Here is an 18554-nt window from a genome sequence, read left to right on the forward strand (position 1 = left end):
CAGTTTACTGGTGAACGCGCAAGTAGTATATCAAGATGTCAGAATGTAGATGGGATGGCATAGTCTTTTCAGTCTTACATTGTTAATATTACAACAAAAGGTCTTTCACATTTGCCATTTAAATCTATTATTAGCGATGCCTACAATGCAAATTAAAAACATGACCTTTACAGTGCTACAAACATTTAAAATCTGTCAACATAAATGTTGAAAGAATTACCAAGCTATTCGCAAAGTGTATGAAAAATAGCTTTTCATATGTTTGGAAATTTTACTGGGCCTGAAAGAAAGTTGTTTTGTATTTTTTGCTCTTATGATTAAACTCCTGGAGGAATCGGTTTCAAATGGCCTTGTTCATTGTGAGGCATATGTTTGTGATGCATGTACGTGTGGTATTTCTATAGCATGAACCAGCCAAAAGGCAGCAGACAAACGAATGAGCATAAAGTCAGTAAGTGATATGATAGGGAGCAGGGTTGTGTATTGTTAATACATTGTGATATAATGTTCTTTAAACTGGTTATTTTTCAACTCTTTCCTTAAAATATTGCTCAAGATCCTGGGCGATTTGTATGAATTTACAACGCAGGGCTTTAGCATGCATGCTTTTAGCACTCATCCTTTACCCTGCATGCATTAAGCACATACATGTCTTTACCACGCATATGCCTTTACCACGTAAGATAAGTATAATTAAGGTAAGTTAAACCTATACTGTAATTGTATTAATTGTATTTCTTTTTTGGGGATGACTGGCCAACCCTCCCACCTTTTTCTAAATTGCTTATTTTTTTCTTTATTGGAGGTAACCCCCTAAACCTATCCTTTTTAAACATCCTTACCAACCTATACCCCTATCCATGCCTAAACCCTAAAACTACCCTTAACACCCTATACCCCTACCTACCCCCAAACTCCAAAATGACCCTTACCACCCTATACCCCTGCCCACCTCAAACCCTAAAATGACCCTTACCACCCACCCCTAAACCCTAAACAGTACCCTTGCCACCCTATTTGATGCCCAGGGAGAATCCAAGTGACTTGGCATTCAGTGAAAGTTCAGGGTCCTAAAGTTGTCAAGTTTACTGCCATTGAACCAGGTTTGAACTGTTTCTTGTCTGTTGTTCTTGGTAAATAGCAGGAATTCTGGCTTGCTTGGGATGAGCTTCAGGTAGGTGCTGAACGTCCACATATGGATGATGTGCAGGCATTGTTTGAGGCATTGGATACCCGAATATGAGACTATGAAGTAGAGTTATGTATCAGCGGCACATTGGTGAACCTTCATGCTGCTCTCTGTGAGTGGGGCACCCAGTGGTTCCATTTGGAAGTTGATGCGCTTATATTGTTGGTTTGTACTCGGTTCTGGATAACACAGGTCATATGACGGTTGTGTCCCTGGTTACAATAGAAGCAGAGGATTACACTGTTGATATGAAGGATAGGTACCTGGTTGCAATACAACCAGAGGAGTCCGTCCCGAATTACACTGTCAATGTAATGGCTATGTCCCTGGTTACAACGGGACTGTCGCTGTGAAGGATATGTTCCTGAGTGTAATAGGAGCTGAGGAGTCTGTCCAGAATACACTGTCAATGTGAGGTGTTAAACTGGTACTAGTGAGGTGAAACTTTTGCCCAGACAGTGTTAACAATATGAAACAAGCATTTGCAATGCAACGGGTCTCGCGTTTGCTCGTGTTAGAGCTGATAGCGTTGTAAACTCCTAACCCGACTTTTCACCTATCGGCAAAAGTGCATTTATGTACGTAACCCGAAAAAAGTGCAATTAACTGTGTAAAGCGCTCGACTTCTGCCAAGCGAGATCGCGCTGGGAAAATAGAGAAAAAGTAGTCCACGAGCCGGACAGAAAACAGCGAGCCTTGCATGTTTTCTGTACTTGGCCGATGCGCTCGAGGAAGGCTATCCACCGGAAAAGGCATGACATGTGCATGCCTTCCACTAATGAAATCAAGCAGATTCTAACAGGTAAGCCCACAAGCCAATGACAGACACTGACGTGACGTGGACAGGGCTCCGAGCCCTTTTTAATTACTAAAGTGTCCGTTAGCGAAACGCATGCGCAAGCGCATGTGACGCAGGCTCGACCCTAAAAACGACAAACTATGAAGTAATTCCCTCATGAAAGGAGCTGCATTGGGTTGTATAATTTGCCTTTTCTTATGGCATAATTAGTTAGTAATGCTCTCCTGCTGCATAACTCCAGTGCCCCTGGTCATGATGAATCTGTCCCTGATTACACTGGGGGTGGTTATGGAGGTCTGTCCTTGACTACACTGTGGGAGGTGAATGATCTATCTCCGATGGTAGGGAGTGTGACTTCACACTGGAGTATTAGGGGTTTATCTCTGATTACACTGGAATGTGGGGGGTTTACTCCTGAGTACAATATGTCAACCGAGTGGTCAGTCTCTGATGCACAGAGGTAAGAAGTATGTTACTGACTACACTGCAGGAGCTGAGGAGTCCATCTTTCATTACACTGTGGTTGGATTTTGCTGTCACTCATTACAATGTGGAAGGTGTCTTCTCCCTTGTCACACTGTGGGAAATAAATAGCTGATCCCTGATTACACTGTGGGAAGTGAATGGTTCGTCCCTGATTGAACTGTGTGTAACTGAGAGGTCTGTCCAGCCTTACACTGTGGGAAATTGAGGGGAGGATAGGTAGGGGTTTGAGAACACTTTGAGAGCCGAAGGTATTTTTCGAAGCTTAGGGAGGGAAATTAAAGGTATGTCACTGGTTGGACTGTCGGATTTCATGGGTCTGTCTCTGATTACTATCTGCTATGTGACCGGGGTCTGTCCCTGATAATGCTGATGGTGATAAGGGCATTTCTGGTGTCCTGTTTACACTGTGGAATATGAGGATCAGTCCCTGATTACAATGTGGACGGATAGCAATCTGTCCTTGATTACATTGCAGGATTTGGATGGGGTATCTCTGATAACACTGTGGGATTCGAATTGCCTATCTTTGATCAGTCTGTGGGATTTGAGTGACCTGTCTATGGTCACACTGGGATTTGAGTGACCTATCCGTAATTACACAATCGGAGGTCAGTGGTCTGTCCCTTATTAAACTGTGGGATCTGAATGGCCTATCTCTGATTACACAGTGGGATTTGAGTGACCTGTCCATGGTCACACTAGGATTTGAGTGACCTATCCCTAATTACACTCCGGGAGGTCAGTGGTCTGCCCGTGGTTACACTTTCGAGTTTGAGTGACCTGTCCTGGGCTACAATAAGCAAAGTGAGTGGCCTATTTCTGATTACTACATGGGACTTGAGTGGCTTGTCCCTGGTCAGACTGGGTTTTGAATGGCCTAGCCCTGATCACACAGTGGAATTTGAATGGCCTACCTCTAATTACACTGTGGGATTTGAGTGACCTGTCTATGGTCAGACTGGGATTTGAGTGACCTACCCTAATTACACTATGGGACGACAGAGGTCCCTCGTTACACTAAGCAAAGTGAGTGGCCTATTTCTGATTACTCTATGCGACTTCAATGGCTTGTCCCTGGTCAAACTGGGATTTGAGTGGCCTAACCCTGATTAAGTTGTTGGGGGTCAGTGGTCTGTCTTTAGATATACTGTTGTATTTGAGCGACCTTTCCCTGCTTAAACTGTGGGAGGAGAGTGGCGTATTCCTGGTTAAGAATGGGGCTTGGGAGGGCTGTATGATTAAACTTTAGCCGGTGAGTGGTCAGTCCCTGACTAAACTGTGTGGTTCAGTTGCTTGTACCTGACAATACTGCGGTCTTTCCCCGACCACACATATAGGTGCGAGTATCAGGTCCCAGATTACACTCTGGGATGTCGGGAGTATGCCCCTGACTACATTGAAGAAGGTAAGGTGTGGTCCCCGATTAAATCGTCGGCTCTACTATTCTCCACAGAGGAAAGCTGCCCTCGGGCACCCTCAATGTTGCGGTGGATGTCTGAATCAAAAAGCACGGCAGGGGTGCGCCGGCCTCTGGTTACAGGAGGCGTGAGCTGTCACCGGCCCAGCCTGCTATTGACGACCGGAGTCCATGGTAACGGTAGAGTCGCCGAGCTCCGGGTCCCAGAAACCACAACAAGTGCTGCCTGGGCGAGTAAAACAACAAGAGGTGCCTGTGCTTCCAGCCGTGCGTCTTCACCCTCTGCGCCACAGCGCCTGGAGTCACGATCGGGGGCCTCTGCGCCTTGCACTGGGAGGGCTCCATAACTCGGCCCAGCGTCCATGTGACTCTCTCCAAGAGTTTGTCCCCACTATCTTCTAATCCAGTCCTGATTTGTGGTTTCTAAGGAGCTCCCTCGAGGGTTGGTGCTTGGATCTCTTTCAGGGGTTACTCTGGATCTCGTCTGTGGTGTAGTCGAGGGTTTCGGCATCTGATCCATTTGCTTGGGGTGTCTAAATTTTATTTGGGGACATTTTCCATAGATTGAGATTTTCCTGGGGAATGCACTCCTCACCACGTGGTCTCTAGGCTCCTCGTCTTGGGGGTCCACTCCTCCTTCCACAGATTTCTCTGTGTCTCGTCCAGAATGACCTCCGGTGTGACGGACCTAGCCCCTCAGGCCAAGCGAGTTTTGATCTTCCGCAATGGAGACCCCTTCCATGGTGGGCGCCGTTTGGTGGTGAACCAGCGGCAGTTCCTCACCTTCGAGGCCTTCCTCACCGAGGTGACCAACAGCATCCAGGCTTCCATGGCAGTGAGAAACCTCTATACTCCACGACAGGGCCACCGGGTCACCGAGCTGGTCCAGCTGAAGAATGGCAATCCCTATGTGGCAGCTGGGTTTGAGAAGTTCAAAGGCATCGAGTGAGTATTCGGGGGGACCAACATGGCCCTTGCATCTATATGTTTCTGACTGGAATAAGTAGTGGCGCGTGTCCTACTGGTGTACCGGCATGTGGAGCTGAGGTATCCATGTGTAGTGTGTGTATGTGCGCCCAAATGACACGTTGAGAGTGGAACATGACGTGATCCTGAGTCCTACTGGCCTCTTACTGACACTGGCATGGCACAACCTTATGCGAATTCCCTATAGACCGACAGGCCTCGGTTCATTATCAAATCTTAAAACTGACAATCGAGTAAGGGGAATGGACAGGAGGGGTGTTGCTGGTGATGGTTTTGGCAGTAATACCCAGTCATTTGCCTGAGACAGCTGGAATTGTAAATGGGAGCAAGACTGCTTTGGACTAGGGAGGGCCTGGTCAGTCGAGGGCGCATCCACTGCCAGGGCCAGATAGAATGATCATGTGTGGACCTGCCTGTGTTTGATCCCTACTCTCTTCCAGAGTTGTCCTCTTTTTGCTTAGCAGCGGAGAAGACAAACTTCAAATGTTAATAGTCACTTGTATGACATGTAAAAGTGGCTCTAAAGAAACTGAACGTCAAAAGCTCCACAACTCACAAAGAGCAGTCAGAGGTGGGATGTCCAAGCAGCTGGGGGAGCCGAGGGCAGGACAGCGAAGAAGGGCTATTCTGAAAAGTAGATACATATTCAAATATGGATTGGATTAGCCTACCTCCCTTACAGTTAAAGAAAAAACAGGTTCGGACAAGCACTTGGTTATTCCTGCATTTCCCTGAGTTATAGGTTTTGAATTTACATTTCCCTTTTCACCAACATCGAAGTTGTTGAATAGAGGAGTAGAATTTGACCATCACTTACAGACAAGGCAGGCACCCAATAGAGGCCCTGTCACACATTTCCTAAATCTTGTAACAATCGATGGATTAAAAGACTTTGGGGCATATTTATACTCCGATTGCGCCGGAATTGCGTCTTTTTTTTGACGCAATTCCGACGCAAAAGTAACTCCATATTTATACTTTGGCGTTAGACGCGTCTAGCGCCAAAGTCCATGGAGTTTGCGTCCTTTTTTAGCGTGGACACCTACTTTGCGTTAATTATATGCAAGGTAGGCGTTCCCGTCTAAAAAAGTGACTCCGCGGCATGTGCGCCGTATTTACACTCCCGGGCAAAATTCACGCCCGGGAGTGGGCGGGTCAAAAAAAATGACGTACGGCCGCTTTTGAGGCGTTTTTTAGCGCCTGCAAAAGGCAGGCGTTAAGGGACCTGTGGGCTCTGAAGGAGCCCAGAGGTGCCCTCCCATGCCCCCAGGGACCCCCCCTGTCACCCTTGCCCACCCCAGGAGGACACCCAAGGCTGGAGGGACCCATCCCAGGGACATTAAGGTAAGTTCAGGTAAGTCATTTTTTTTTTTTTTTTGTGGCATAGGGGGGCATGATTTGTGCCCCCCTACATGCCACTATGCCCAATGACCATGCCCAGGGGACAGAAGTCCCCTGGGCATGGCCATTGGGCAAGGGGGCATGACTCCTGTCTTTGCTAAGACAGGAGTCATTTCTATGGGGGTTGGGAGTCCCAAAAAAATGGCGCAAATCGGGTTGCGGCGCAAATTTTGCCTCAGCCTGACTTGCCCCATTTTTTGCCGGCCAAGCTCCATTTTCCCCTACGCCGGCGCTGCCTGGTGTACGTCATTTTTTTTAACGCACACCAGACAGTGCCGGCGGCTAACGCCGGCTAACGTCATTCAATAAATACGGCGCCCGCATGGTGCTTCAGAATGGCGTTTGCCGGCGCTAATTTTTTTGACGCAAAACTGCGTTAGCGCAGTTTTGCGTCAAAAAGTATAAATATGGCCCTTTGGCTCATATTTATACTTTTTTAGCGCCGCGTTTGCGCTGCTTTTTGACGCAAAAACGGCGCAAACTTACCAAATACAATTATATTTTGTAAGTTTGCGCCGTTTTTGCTTCAAAAAGCGGCGCAAATGCGGCGCTAAAGAAGTATAAATATGGGCCAAGGTCTTCTTTTGTTTGTAGAGCTGGAAGTGGAGCCAGAAGAGTGTCAGAGAATAAATGGGGCCTGTAGATCAAGATGCTGACTACGGTGGAGGCATCGGGAAACAGTCACAAATCCTGCATTATTTAGTCATTTTTCTAACCCATCAACACCTTGAGTGCATTACAAATTTAACATTCTTTCCTACAGGCCTCGTATTCTGTAAATCACTTCCTGTGTGCATGCTCCACTAGAACGATTGAAACATTTTCTCTTGCCCCAGTCATTGGGCCTAACACGCCTTTAGTCTTGGTTCTCTGCTCCTAACAGTCCAACATAATGAAAACGTGTGCATTGAGCACTGTGCAGAAGTGACAGGATTTTAGACAAGGTTCTCGGACATCTGCAGCAGAGAAGTCAGGTCCGTTGGTATCTCCAGGACTGGCTTCTTGTGACTTGGGGAAGCGGCGTGTGAGCATAACCTAAGCTAATCATACATGTGCACTGACAGTTTTCACCTGTGAGCATCGTTACTCATACCCTGCTGCCAGCGCGACGATCCTATTGTACTAAATCCTCCATAATGGTGCTTTATACTTAAAAAAAAGAAAAGTCCGTGATTTGAACCGGAGCACAATGCATAGCTCAAAGGTAAGAGGTGCAAGGCCTCTGAAAGCCATGGACTTGCGGGTTCGTATGTCATTTTATCCCACCCCTTTACATAACTCGCTCAAAAACAAATGTCCTCCAGTTCCAAGAAAAGGGCTTTCACTCTGCGGATTCAGCAGATCGAGTTACAATCGAGCACGGTGCAGATTTTTCTGAAAAAATTAAGATTTCATAGTACAATGCACACTTCTTGTCCTTTTAGTTCCCTGATTTTGGAAGTTTCATGTAGATGTCTGAAATCTTGAAAATTACCCACACATTTTCTCTCTTTGTAAATTTGAAGGCAGAGAGAAAAAATGTATACACAACAGAAAAGAAGACAGAATGGCCGCGATCAAGGGAGTAGAGATGCGGTGGCAAATGCATGGAAGTACTCCTCTGCGGCCTGTGATGGCAATGACCCGCCCCGCGGTCGACATCATCTCACTGAGGAGAAAGCTCCCTTCTATGCTGCAAAGTCTGCGCTTGCAGGTCGAGCACTGGTGCGGCCCAGTAGTGAAAAGTCCCCCGCGGCGACAGTGGTCTGGGGTCCGGACCCTAGAGGCATGGACTGGCTTAGAGTGAGCCGCAGCACTCGGGGGCTTGAAGCCGTCTGCCACTAGTTAGGGCGATGTTGAAGAGTACAAGAGGGGTCCTAGCTAGCAGTTCCTGCTTTTCCATTAGCACGGGGTCGCTCACAATCCCTGGGCCTGTTTTGGAGAACTTCAAGGTCCATATTTATACCTTTTTTAGTGCCGCATTTGCGTCCCTTTTTGACGCAAAAGCGGTGCAAACAAAATACAATTATATTTTGTACGTTTGCGCCGTTTTTACGTTAAAAAATGACGCAAATGCGGTGCTAAAAAAGTATAAATATGGGCCTAAATGTCTGCGGTTTGCTCCTACTTTAGATAACGAAGGAATGAATAGATGTTGTGTAAGTTCACTTGATGGGCGATGCTGATTCGTGGGACGTATATTAAACAACAGGTGGAGTTAATGTGCACACTAAGGCCCATATTTATACTTTTTGACGCACAACTGCGCCAACGCAGTTGTGCGTCAAAAATGTTACCGCCGGCTAACGCCATTCCAACGCGCCATGCGGGCGCCTTATTTATGGAATGACGTTAGCCGGCGCTGCGGACTGGTGTGCGTAAAAAAAAATGACTCACACCAGGCAGCGCCGGCGTATGGGAAAATGGGGCAGGTCAGGTCTGAGGCAAAATTCAGGCCTCAAACCGGATTTGCGCCATTTTTTTTGACGCCCAATCTCCATTGACATGACTCCTGTCTTAGCAAAGACAGGAGTCATGCCCCCTTGTCCAATGGCCATGCCCAGGGGACTTATGTCCCCTGGGCATGGTCATTGGGCATAGTGGCATGTAGGGGGGCCCAAATCAGGCCCCCCTATGCCACAGAAAAATCTGAAAAAAATACTTACCCAAACTTACCTTTACTTCCCTGGGATGGGTCCCTCCATCCTTGGGTGTCATCCTGGGGTGGGCAAGGGTGGCAGGGGGTGTCCCTGGGGGCTGGGGAGGGCACCTCTGGGCTCCTTCCGAGCCCACAGGTCCCTTAACGCCTGCCCTGACCCAGGCATTAAAAAACGGCGCCCATCAGGCTGTGCGTAGTTTTTTAAGGCCCACCCCCTCCTGTGCGTCAAAATGACGTCAGAGTATAAATATGGGGCATTAACGCAAGGCTGGTTCCCCCTTCCAAAAAATGACGCACATGGTGGAATTTTGACGCCCGCGGGGTCGGACGTCAAAGTATAAATATGGGGCAGGGTTTGCGCCGATTGTGCGTCAAAATTTTTTACGTACATTCGGCGCAAACAGAGTATAAATATGCCCCTAAGACGTATAAATCATTGCAGACATATTTGGGCATCCTTTTCCAAACATTTAAGCTTGTTTATACTATCACTGAAGAGGACTGACCATATACAAATTAGCACACCATGGGGCTGATTTAAGAGCTCCTAGCGCCTCCTTGCTCCTTTTTTTTACGCTGTGGCCCAACGAGGCCACAAAATCGCCGCCCCAAATTTACAAAGTGGTGTAATGCATACATTGCGCCACTTTATAACCCTTTGGCCCATATTTATACTTTCTTTGCACCGCATTTGCGTCATTCTTTGATGCAAAAGCGACGCAAATGTACAAAATACAATTGTATTTTGTAAGTTTGCGCCGCTTTTGCATAAAAAAATGACAAAGATGCGGCGCAAAAAAAGTATAAATATGGGCCTTTGTGCTACATTATGCCTATCCCAGGCATAATGTATGCAAAGGGGGCGTTCCCCCGTTAGGGGGGGTTAAAAAAATGATGCAAAGAAATTTAAGAGATTTCTTTGCATCATATTTTTTTGGGCACTTTTAATGCCTGCTCAAAGCAGGCGTCAAAAGGAGGCACACCATTGTTTTCAATGGGCTTTGCAGGATTAGCATCAACATTTTTGATGCTAGTCCTGCAAAGCTCCAAACTAGCATCAAAAATGTTGACGCTAGTTTCCCTAACTACCGCCAACTACTACTGTCTTAGATACGACACACACATGGTGGTGTTAGGGGGCACAAGGAAAGTGGCGCAACGCTGCATGCAGCGTCACTTTCCTTAAATCAGGCCCTCTGTCTCTTAAGGAGCAGCCTGGCCACGTTTCCTTTACACTAGAACGTGCTCTCCCTTTACAGACACACTTTTACCTTTGTACTCCCACTCAGGTCCACACCCTGGGGCCTCATTCAGGACAGACAATACTATACAGCACTCAGTCAAGGCAGGAGTTTTCTGGAGTAGATGCTTTAAATCCCAGGTCATTCATGGCAGAGAGTGGATTGTCCTGTTGATTTTCGTGTGTCCAATCTAACCTTTTCATCATTTTGTATCTGCAGCTATTTGCACACTGGGGAGAAACAGTCCAGCGGAACCCAGAATAGAGATGCTGCTCAGGTGAGTGAGTACTTATGAAGGTTGCAGCCTTGAATAATGAATGCTGACTGTAGCTTAAATTAGTGTGGACAAGGGTCTGTGTGTGCTATCAGGGATGGCTCCTCCACAATGGTGAAGGAGTGTCGTACCACTGGGTCAGAGCCAGCAGCCGAAAACTAAAACAATATTAAATTATTGTTTTATTTTTCAGCGGCTGGCTGAGCCAGCATGTGCTGGGATGGGCGGGCATGGGAGGGCGGAGGCAGAGTGGAGTGAGTGCACTTAAAAGTGTGGATGTCAGTTTGGTCAAACTGACAGGTGCACTTAGGTTTCTCCAACCCGGCTGTGTTTCACAGCGTGGTTAGAAAAACCGCACAGACTCTAGTGCACTGTCTCAGCGGCTGACCAAGCTGCTCAGACCAATACAGACATTGCTCTCATGGTAGGTATAGCATGAGAGCAGTGCCAGGATTGCATAAGGTAGCCTGTGCTGGTGTCCCAGGAACTGCTGGGACACCAACTCAGGGACTGTTGGGACACCAACACCATCGGGAGAGGAGGAAGATGGCCGGCGGCGGACAGGTATGTTTTTTTATTATTTTATTACACCCCCCCCCCCCTTTCCTGCCCGTCCCTGCCATGTTATCACACCCTCTGAAATCTGGAAATGAGACAGGCTGTCCCAAAACAATGTGTATATGATCAGTCAGGTGTAGTAATTAATTTGTTGAAAAACAAAAAAGAAGAGTCATGGCCCTCGTCAGGAGGCCACTGCAGCTTGCACCATCCATCGCCCCTGCCAGTGACAGTACTAGCACACCTTCTAACCATCCCACTCCTACAAATGTGACAGTTCACACTATTCCATGTCCCCAAAGCTGTAAGGGTGTTGTGTATTAGTCATTAGAATGAATTAACAACTGTTGTGCTCATCTCTAAATTAGACAAACAGCACCACCATTTGGAAACTTTTCAGAAGTGCCTGTATTGACAGTTAAGTGCCTTTGCCAAGCACTGAAACCACTGGTTCAAGTAAAGCACTGGTCACGAGGACACTGGGTCTCACAGGTGCGCCAACACAGATCAGTTAACACTCTGTGGTGGGAAAACATAATTATCAGGGTAAGTAAGAAAGATCAGTGGGTGGGGGGACAGAGACTTCCTGACATGGTTTCATAGTGGTATCATACACTACCCAGTAGGCCTGCTTATGGCACCACTATGGATGACCACAACTTCCAAGTACAGAGAGCCACCGAGTGAAACATAAGGGTATACAAACTGCAGACAACATTGATAACACTAGCCAGGTGGATGGAAGCTATACCCTGAGCCAGCTGCTGATAATACCATACATGTCGACAACTAATTGCCCGGAGACTCCTAAAAACACCAAGAACTCAAACATATGCCCAGTGCCGCACACTGCAGATCATTACACAAAGATCCAGTTCCAGAGCAGTTTCAGAAACTAAATGACACCACACCGTTAACTCTGCTGCGTTGGAGCTTTGATTTTTGACATCGTGGATGAAATTGTGTTTCACTTTATCCCATGGTCCGTTGCTTCACTAATGACATTCTTTATAGACCAACAGAGGCTACAAGTAACCAAGTGCATTGGTGCAGCTGGATGAGGACATTTGTGGTTACATACTTGTAATCTACTAGGTGATCTGTAGTCTGTTGGGTTCCAGGGGTTTGTCAGTCACTGGCCGAAGCATGCTGGCCATTGGATTTGTAGTGCAAATATATGACCACCTAAATAAAGCGATGAAGATGCTAGATCACATTTTGAATGCAGTCAAACCCCCACTGCTAGACGCCCTGCAGTATGCAGCGTGCCGTATCTTGCATTGGGGTTAGATTCATCGACAACATAGAGAAAAATAACGACCATCAAAAAGTAGCACACTGTAGGGAGAGGAAGAAAAACACAGGAGTAAATCTGTTAGAAGAGACTATTTTAGAAACTCGGCAAGATCTTAGTGTAGTTCATTTACATACATTTGTAATTGCTGTTTGATATTTGGTGTGAAATGTCCTGATATTACTTTGCTCGGCTATAATTAATATTACTACCTGTCGTTGGCCTCACATATATTATTCGCCTAAGGATTGATACAGAAGAAACAAACGCTTCTCTCCCGAGGGTACTTCTGTAGCATTGAAAATACTGAAATCAAGCAATGTAAAATACAGGAAGAGAAACTGACGAATATCCTGTCATACAGGAAAACTACTTATGCCCTAAAATGCAGCCTGTTTTCAGTAGTTGCCAGTAATTGCCTTTGCACATGGCACAACGTGGCACACCACCCTCCGAGAAAAATAACATACATTAAAAATGTCCCTTCAAATCCAAACATCCAGCCCTTTTTAACAAAATATTTTACCAAACAAAATGATAACGTTCACGCGAGAGACTCCCTTAAAGTCTGTGTGACTGAGAAGCTTCCAGTACGCGAGACTCGAGGTGTCCGCAAAAGACCCTTACACTTCCTTGCCACAAAGTACGGCGTCTCTAAGCAACTAAGGTCTCCCGCTGTCAATCTCAAAGAGCATCTGTTGCAGAAGATGACTCGAGTGAGGTCGAGAAGCAACGTACAGGTCATGACGTTTCGTTCATAGGATTACCAGTCTGCCATATCCAGTGACCACTTTCCGCTCACCTCAGATGACTTGTGAAATGTATCCATCCAGTTTCTATGCCGTGGTGTCTCCGGCCGCCACAGTTACCGATTCATTGTCAAAACTGAACAAAAGGCCTAATCCAGTCCAAGCCAAACAATCCGCCCAGCGTGAGGCGGTATTAGTGATCGGCAACACACAGCGAGATCCACACACAAAAACATAAACAAATAACCCACTCCACACCGCGCCGAGCTCAAGCACCTAGAAACCTTTTCATGAAAGCAGTACACATATAACTTGGGATCAAGAATGTAAGACTCTTTATTTTTCATTCCTGATATGTTTACCTCATTTTCTCCACAATGCATGCACTTATCTTCTATCAGGGTCGGTAAGACACCTCAAAACATACAAACACTGCAGTTAAGGGATCGCCAGCCTCTTCTCTCATGAGAGCTACTACAGATCAATAGAAATCATCCTCAGCTGTTACCGAACATTATAACTTTTACAATTATGACGACTCCCCATAAGATCACGTTAATGATTACCCCAATTGTAGGACGCTGGCTCTCTATATAGTGCGCTAAAATGAAGCACACTGTGCAGAGTCCAGTGGCTCCCAATTGGTATTGCAGAGGCAAAAGTAGATAGGACTAATGCTCCATCTGTGGTAGTGTGGGCGAGCAGTTAGGCTTATCAGAGGGTAGTGCTAAGCATTTTTTGTACTCACAGAAGCAATACATGTGACACACACTCAAAGAATAAATCTGAGACCAGAGTATAAAAATAACAATTCTTTTTATATATGTTTTCACCCCAAGAATTTCATAATCAGGTAAGCAGACATTTAAGCATAAATACTTTGCAGTTTCAGGAATCAACACAGTGAAATTTGAAGAGTTCTCTCAATGTTATCCTATAAGGGGAAAACAATGTTCAGCAAACACAGAGTTAACAATGACTTGCAAAACCAATCTCAGGGAGCAAAGGTAAGTACTGGGCACTGATCAGAACCTCCCCAAAAGGACACACGGGGTGGCACTAGGGCGGCCGGTTGCAGAGGTGCAGTAAGACGTTGGGTGCCCAATGTGTCTCCATGGGAGTTGGATCTCGTGACAAACAGGCTCCAGGTTCTTGCTAGGAAGACAGTCAGGGACACTAAGCAGGTAAGTAGTAGGCTTGGGGTGTTCAGGGACGTGGGTGCACTTTAGGTAGTCTTCTCCTGTGCCCAGGGGCAACAGATGCAAGGGTGTCTTTAGGTGCCGAACTTTCTCCTCCAGGAGCACTCACAGTTGGGGGGTCCTGTGTGTTGAGGCTGCAGGCATCGTCGGCGAGTCCAGCAGGGGTGGACTCAGGACTAGGAGGTCATCGTTGGTACATGTGACCCACCTCGACTGGGGGCCAGAGGTAACGGGTGCAGTGGTTTCTGCAGATGTCATATTTTATCTCACCTCAAACCTGCGGGAGAGGGAGCCTGTGTGCAGATGCTGCAGGCATCTCAGGAGAGTCCAAGATTGGTAGGACCACATTGGACTCGGTTTCTGGGCAGCTGGGGAACTGGATTGGCACTGTTGGTTGGCTTCTCCATGGGTCATGGGCATCAGGTGCAGTGGTCACTTCAGATGTCAGGTTTCTGTGCTTCCAGCAGCTGCAGAGTCCTTTCCTTGGAGTTTCTTCTTGCAGGGCAGGTCCACTGCCCACAGGAGACTTGAGTCTTTATTAAAGGCTGGGCAAGTTGGCTTCTTGTGCAGGCAGGCCGGAGGGGTTGGTTTCAGGTCAGCTGTTTCTTCTTTTCCACTTCTACTGGTGCAACTCTTCTTTGTCCAGGTCTTCTTAGGTTGTCAAAATCTGAGTGCTAGGGTTCAGGGGCACCACCTAAATACTCAATTTAGGGACGTTACAGGGAGTGCCAGGCAGTAGACAATGAGCTGATCTCCTTTAGGGTGACTACACCCTCCTTATAACCACTTTTGCTGGGAAGTGCACATAACCCTAACCCTTGTGGCCTAATTCCTTCCAAGCAAGGTGGTGGAATTCGAAAACTAATGTCCACTTCAGCTCGTCCACCTCAGGGGTGGGGCCGGTATGAAGTGGGCACTCCTCCTAATTTAACTAATTTCCAGTATGTGCTACTGCCAAAAGTGGGGTCAGGACAGGGGGGTTGGTCATCTCCGCCACCTGGAGAGACCTGGGTCGCATTACAAAGGGGGAAATGCCTTTGAAGCTCCCTACCCTGGAATGTCCATCCTGCCTGGGAGAGGAGGTCACACATCAGCCCAGAGCAGGCCTTTGTCTCAAGCCCTCAAAAGCAAAGGCTCTCACCTTGGGGAGGTAGGGGGGTGGCAGAAACACATCTGTGGTGGCTAGACTGGTCGGGGCCAGTCAGTCAGCACACTAGAGGTTGGTAGGTTTTCAGGGGGCACCTCTAAGGTGCCCTCTGTGTGCACCTTTTAATAAATCCATTACTGGGGTCAGTGAGGGTTTATTATTCTGAGATGTTTGACACCAAACATCCCAGTATTCAGAGAAGCCATCATGTAGCTGGGGAACTCGTAATGACCATTGTCTAGCACATGCATTTAAAATGGCTTCTCTGTGCCCTTACTATGTCTCAGAATCAACAGAGACATAGCAGGGGCATATCTGCTCATGCATATATTCCCTCACATGTGCCTGGATGCACCCTACCTTAGGTGTGACTTACACCTGGCACATGCAGTGATAGGGGACCTGGCACACAGGGGTGTGTGACAGGTTGTGGTTTCAATTAAGCCTGCACCAACACACGTAATCTGCAATGGCAAGACAGTGTGGGTTAGGTGAGGGGTTCCTGAGGGTGGTACGGTTGGTGCTGCAGCCCTCAGAGACCTGCCCTTAGTACCCCAGACCCTATGGTACCAGGGGTGCCATTTACTAGGGACTTTGCAGAGGTAGCTAAAACGTTTGCCAATTGTGCAAAACAAGGTGCAGTGTTGGGGAAAGAGCTCTGGCATGAGGACATGGTTAGCAGGCACCCAGTGCACTATCAGTCAAAGCCACAATAGAACCCAGGCAAGAAGTGGGGGTTAACCATGACAAAAAAAACGGTGCTTTCTTACACCAATGTATCAGGCAGTTTTATGCACAGTAATATAGGGAAAAGCCTCATTAATTTGAAATAACTCCAAAGCATCCAACAGCAATCCGTCTTTCATTCATCTTTCAAATATGAGCTTTGAGTATGTGTTGGAAATGTAATTATTTTGTCTTCAAAATGAGCCTTTGAATCAATTTCTGAAAAATACAAGTTTTTTGTTGTAATGTATACACCCCAACACCTTTGACAGTCAATAAGTATTTATTTGCAACAGCGTGGACAGACTCCTAGCTAGTCAAAATCCAACTGGCTTCAGTAGAATCCCAGTCTCACCAGGACAACATAAGAACATTGGGAACGTTCCACATTCTAAAACATGAAAGGAACCACATTACTTCACATCCCCTCCCTTTCTACCCAAACACTGCAAACAACAAACAAAGATAAAAAAAGCAGACTGAATCACTCATAACATATCACTGGTCCTTCACGTAGTTCTTCAAATAAACAAGACCTTTGAGACCTATGGGCACCAGTTACTGCTTCCTCCACACGAGTGCCCATCTTGCTAACACTTGTGTCACTTGGACCGTTGTCACCATTTCTCCCATCTCCAACATCAGAATTTCTACATGACTGCATCATCAATCAACATGAAGCTGTTGAAACCCTCCCTGTTGAACTGTCCCTCATTCTTAACATTCTCACCTCTTTGATACAAAGCTAACTTGTGGCTATTCCACTTACTGCGGTTGCCTAGTTCAATGTATCCTTCACTCACTTCATTCACTTTAAATGAGCCCCAAATTTTTGACAAGCCCCGCTCACTCTATCACGCCTCACCTTTACCCAATCACCCACTCGTATGATCCCTCTAGACCCAATCTTCATTGTTGCACTTCGACTGAGCCTCACCAATCACCAACCAAGCAGGAGTCAACTTAGTGCAAGGCTTCCTTCCCCACACACTTTCAAAAGGAGACATTTTGGTTGCCCCATTTTCCATGGTGCGATGGGCCCATACCAGGCTGTTTACTGTCCTCTCCACATCATTCCCAGCTTGAATTACCATGAGAATGGCTTCCTTGACAAGCCTATTGGTCCTCTCAAATATCCCATTGGCTTGAAGATTGTAAAGCGCCATGCGATGATGTTTTATACCACACCTTTGCAAATATGACCTCTTTTCAAATGAAGTGAGTTGTGCCCTGTTGTCCGCGATAAGCAGCCAAGAAAAGCATTCCTCAAAAAACACCTTCTCTAAAACATCAGTGGTACATTTGGTGGTCACTTTCCTCATGAACTTAAAAATCCGCCACCTGGAATGCACCTCAACCATAACCAACATGTTCTTGACCTCACTCCGCGCTCCTTGTATGGGTCCAATAATATCCATACATACTGTACTCCACGGTTTACCTGGATCAACAATATGTCCCATGACAGCCTGCACTGCAGAAACTACCAGGTTCCTCCACCCATGATGTGATCTGGTTGTCCATCCCTGGCCACCAAAAACTTTCCCTTGCTCTTTTCTTCGTTAGCGTTTGCCTGAGGTGTCCCTATTGCGCTAACTTAAAAACTCTCTCCTTCAAATCCTTCGGTGGCACAAGCAAGTCATTTCTCATAATGACCTCTTCACCACACATTGGCAATTCTTCCCGAATTTTCACAAATGGTCTGAACCAGGGAGAAACAGTACTTTCCCTACATCCACCTTTCACCACCATCCGTTTGACTGCTTTAAACACTTGATCATTTTCCATACAGTCTTTCCATTTTTTCACTGTGAATGCTCCACATGCGCACTCCTCTACATTGGCCAGCCATGGCACTGCTGCTTGCTCTTTTGCCATAACAGCCTCCTTGTCAACTTTTGACCATTCCATCAACATATGTGAAAGGCAGTCGGCTTGTGCTTTCCACCGCCCAGGAGCATGTTCAGTATGGTATCTATATTCCTGTAATCTTGAAGCTCTCCTGGCCAACCTTGTAGCACTTTGCTGGTGTGAGGACCTTGACTAAAGGTTTGTTGTTGGTGTGAACACAAACCTTCAATCCCCGGAGAAACATCCTAAAGTACTCCACATTCAAGGCTGCCGCCAATGCCTCTTGCTGTATGACCGAGTAGATATGTTCACTATCAGTCAAAGAGCTGATGCAAACACAACTGTGTGCGCCATGTTCTCATGCAGTTGTGACAATATGGCACCCACTTCACATGCACTAACATCCACAGTCAAGATCAATCAATCAATCAATCAGGATTCTTATAAAGCATGACTACTCACCTGTAAGGGTCTCAAGGAGCTGAGTCGGGGGTAGGGGTGAGTGGATCTGCAATTTAGCTGAAGAGCCAGGTCTTGAGGTCCTTCCTGAATTGCAGCAGCGATGGTGATTGCCTGAGGTGCAGAGGCAGGAAGTTCC

General features: G+C 46.7%; 1 protein-coding gene across 4 annotated transcripts in view; it reads left to right on the forward strand.

Annotated features, from left to right (window-relative positions):
• The first annotated feature begins 4079 nt into the window (after nucleotides 1–4079).
• DCDC2B (doublecortin domain containing 2B) overlaps nucleotides 4080–18554 on the forward strand; it is a 66889-nt gene continuing 52414 nt past the window's right edge. For 2 of the 4 annotated variants that reach the window (XM_069223351.1, XM_069223352.1), the window contains exons 1-2: nucleotides 4080–4836; nucleotides 10378–10435. In XM_069223351.1, coding sequence (XP_069079452.1) covers nucleotides 4559–4836; nucleotides 10378–10435 — 336 coding nt within the window. In that variant the 5' untranslated portion in view covers nucleotides 4080–4558. The remainder of the gene's footprint in view (nucleotides 4837–10377; nucleotides 10436–18554) is intronic. The other 2 variants (XM_069223349.1, XM_069223353.1) reach the window with 1 other exon arrangement.

This window comes from Pleurodeles waltl, chromosome 3_1 (assembly GCF_031143425.1).
Source record: "Pleurodeles waltl isolate 20211129_DDA chromosome 3_1, aPleWal1.hap1.20221129, whole genome shotgun sequence".
Classification (NCBI taxonomy): Eukaryota; Metazoa; Chordata; class Amphibia; order Caudata; family Salamandridae; genus Pleurodeles; species Pleurodeles waltl.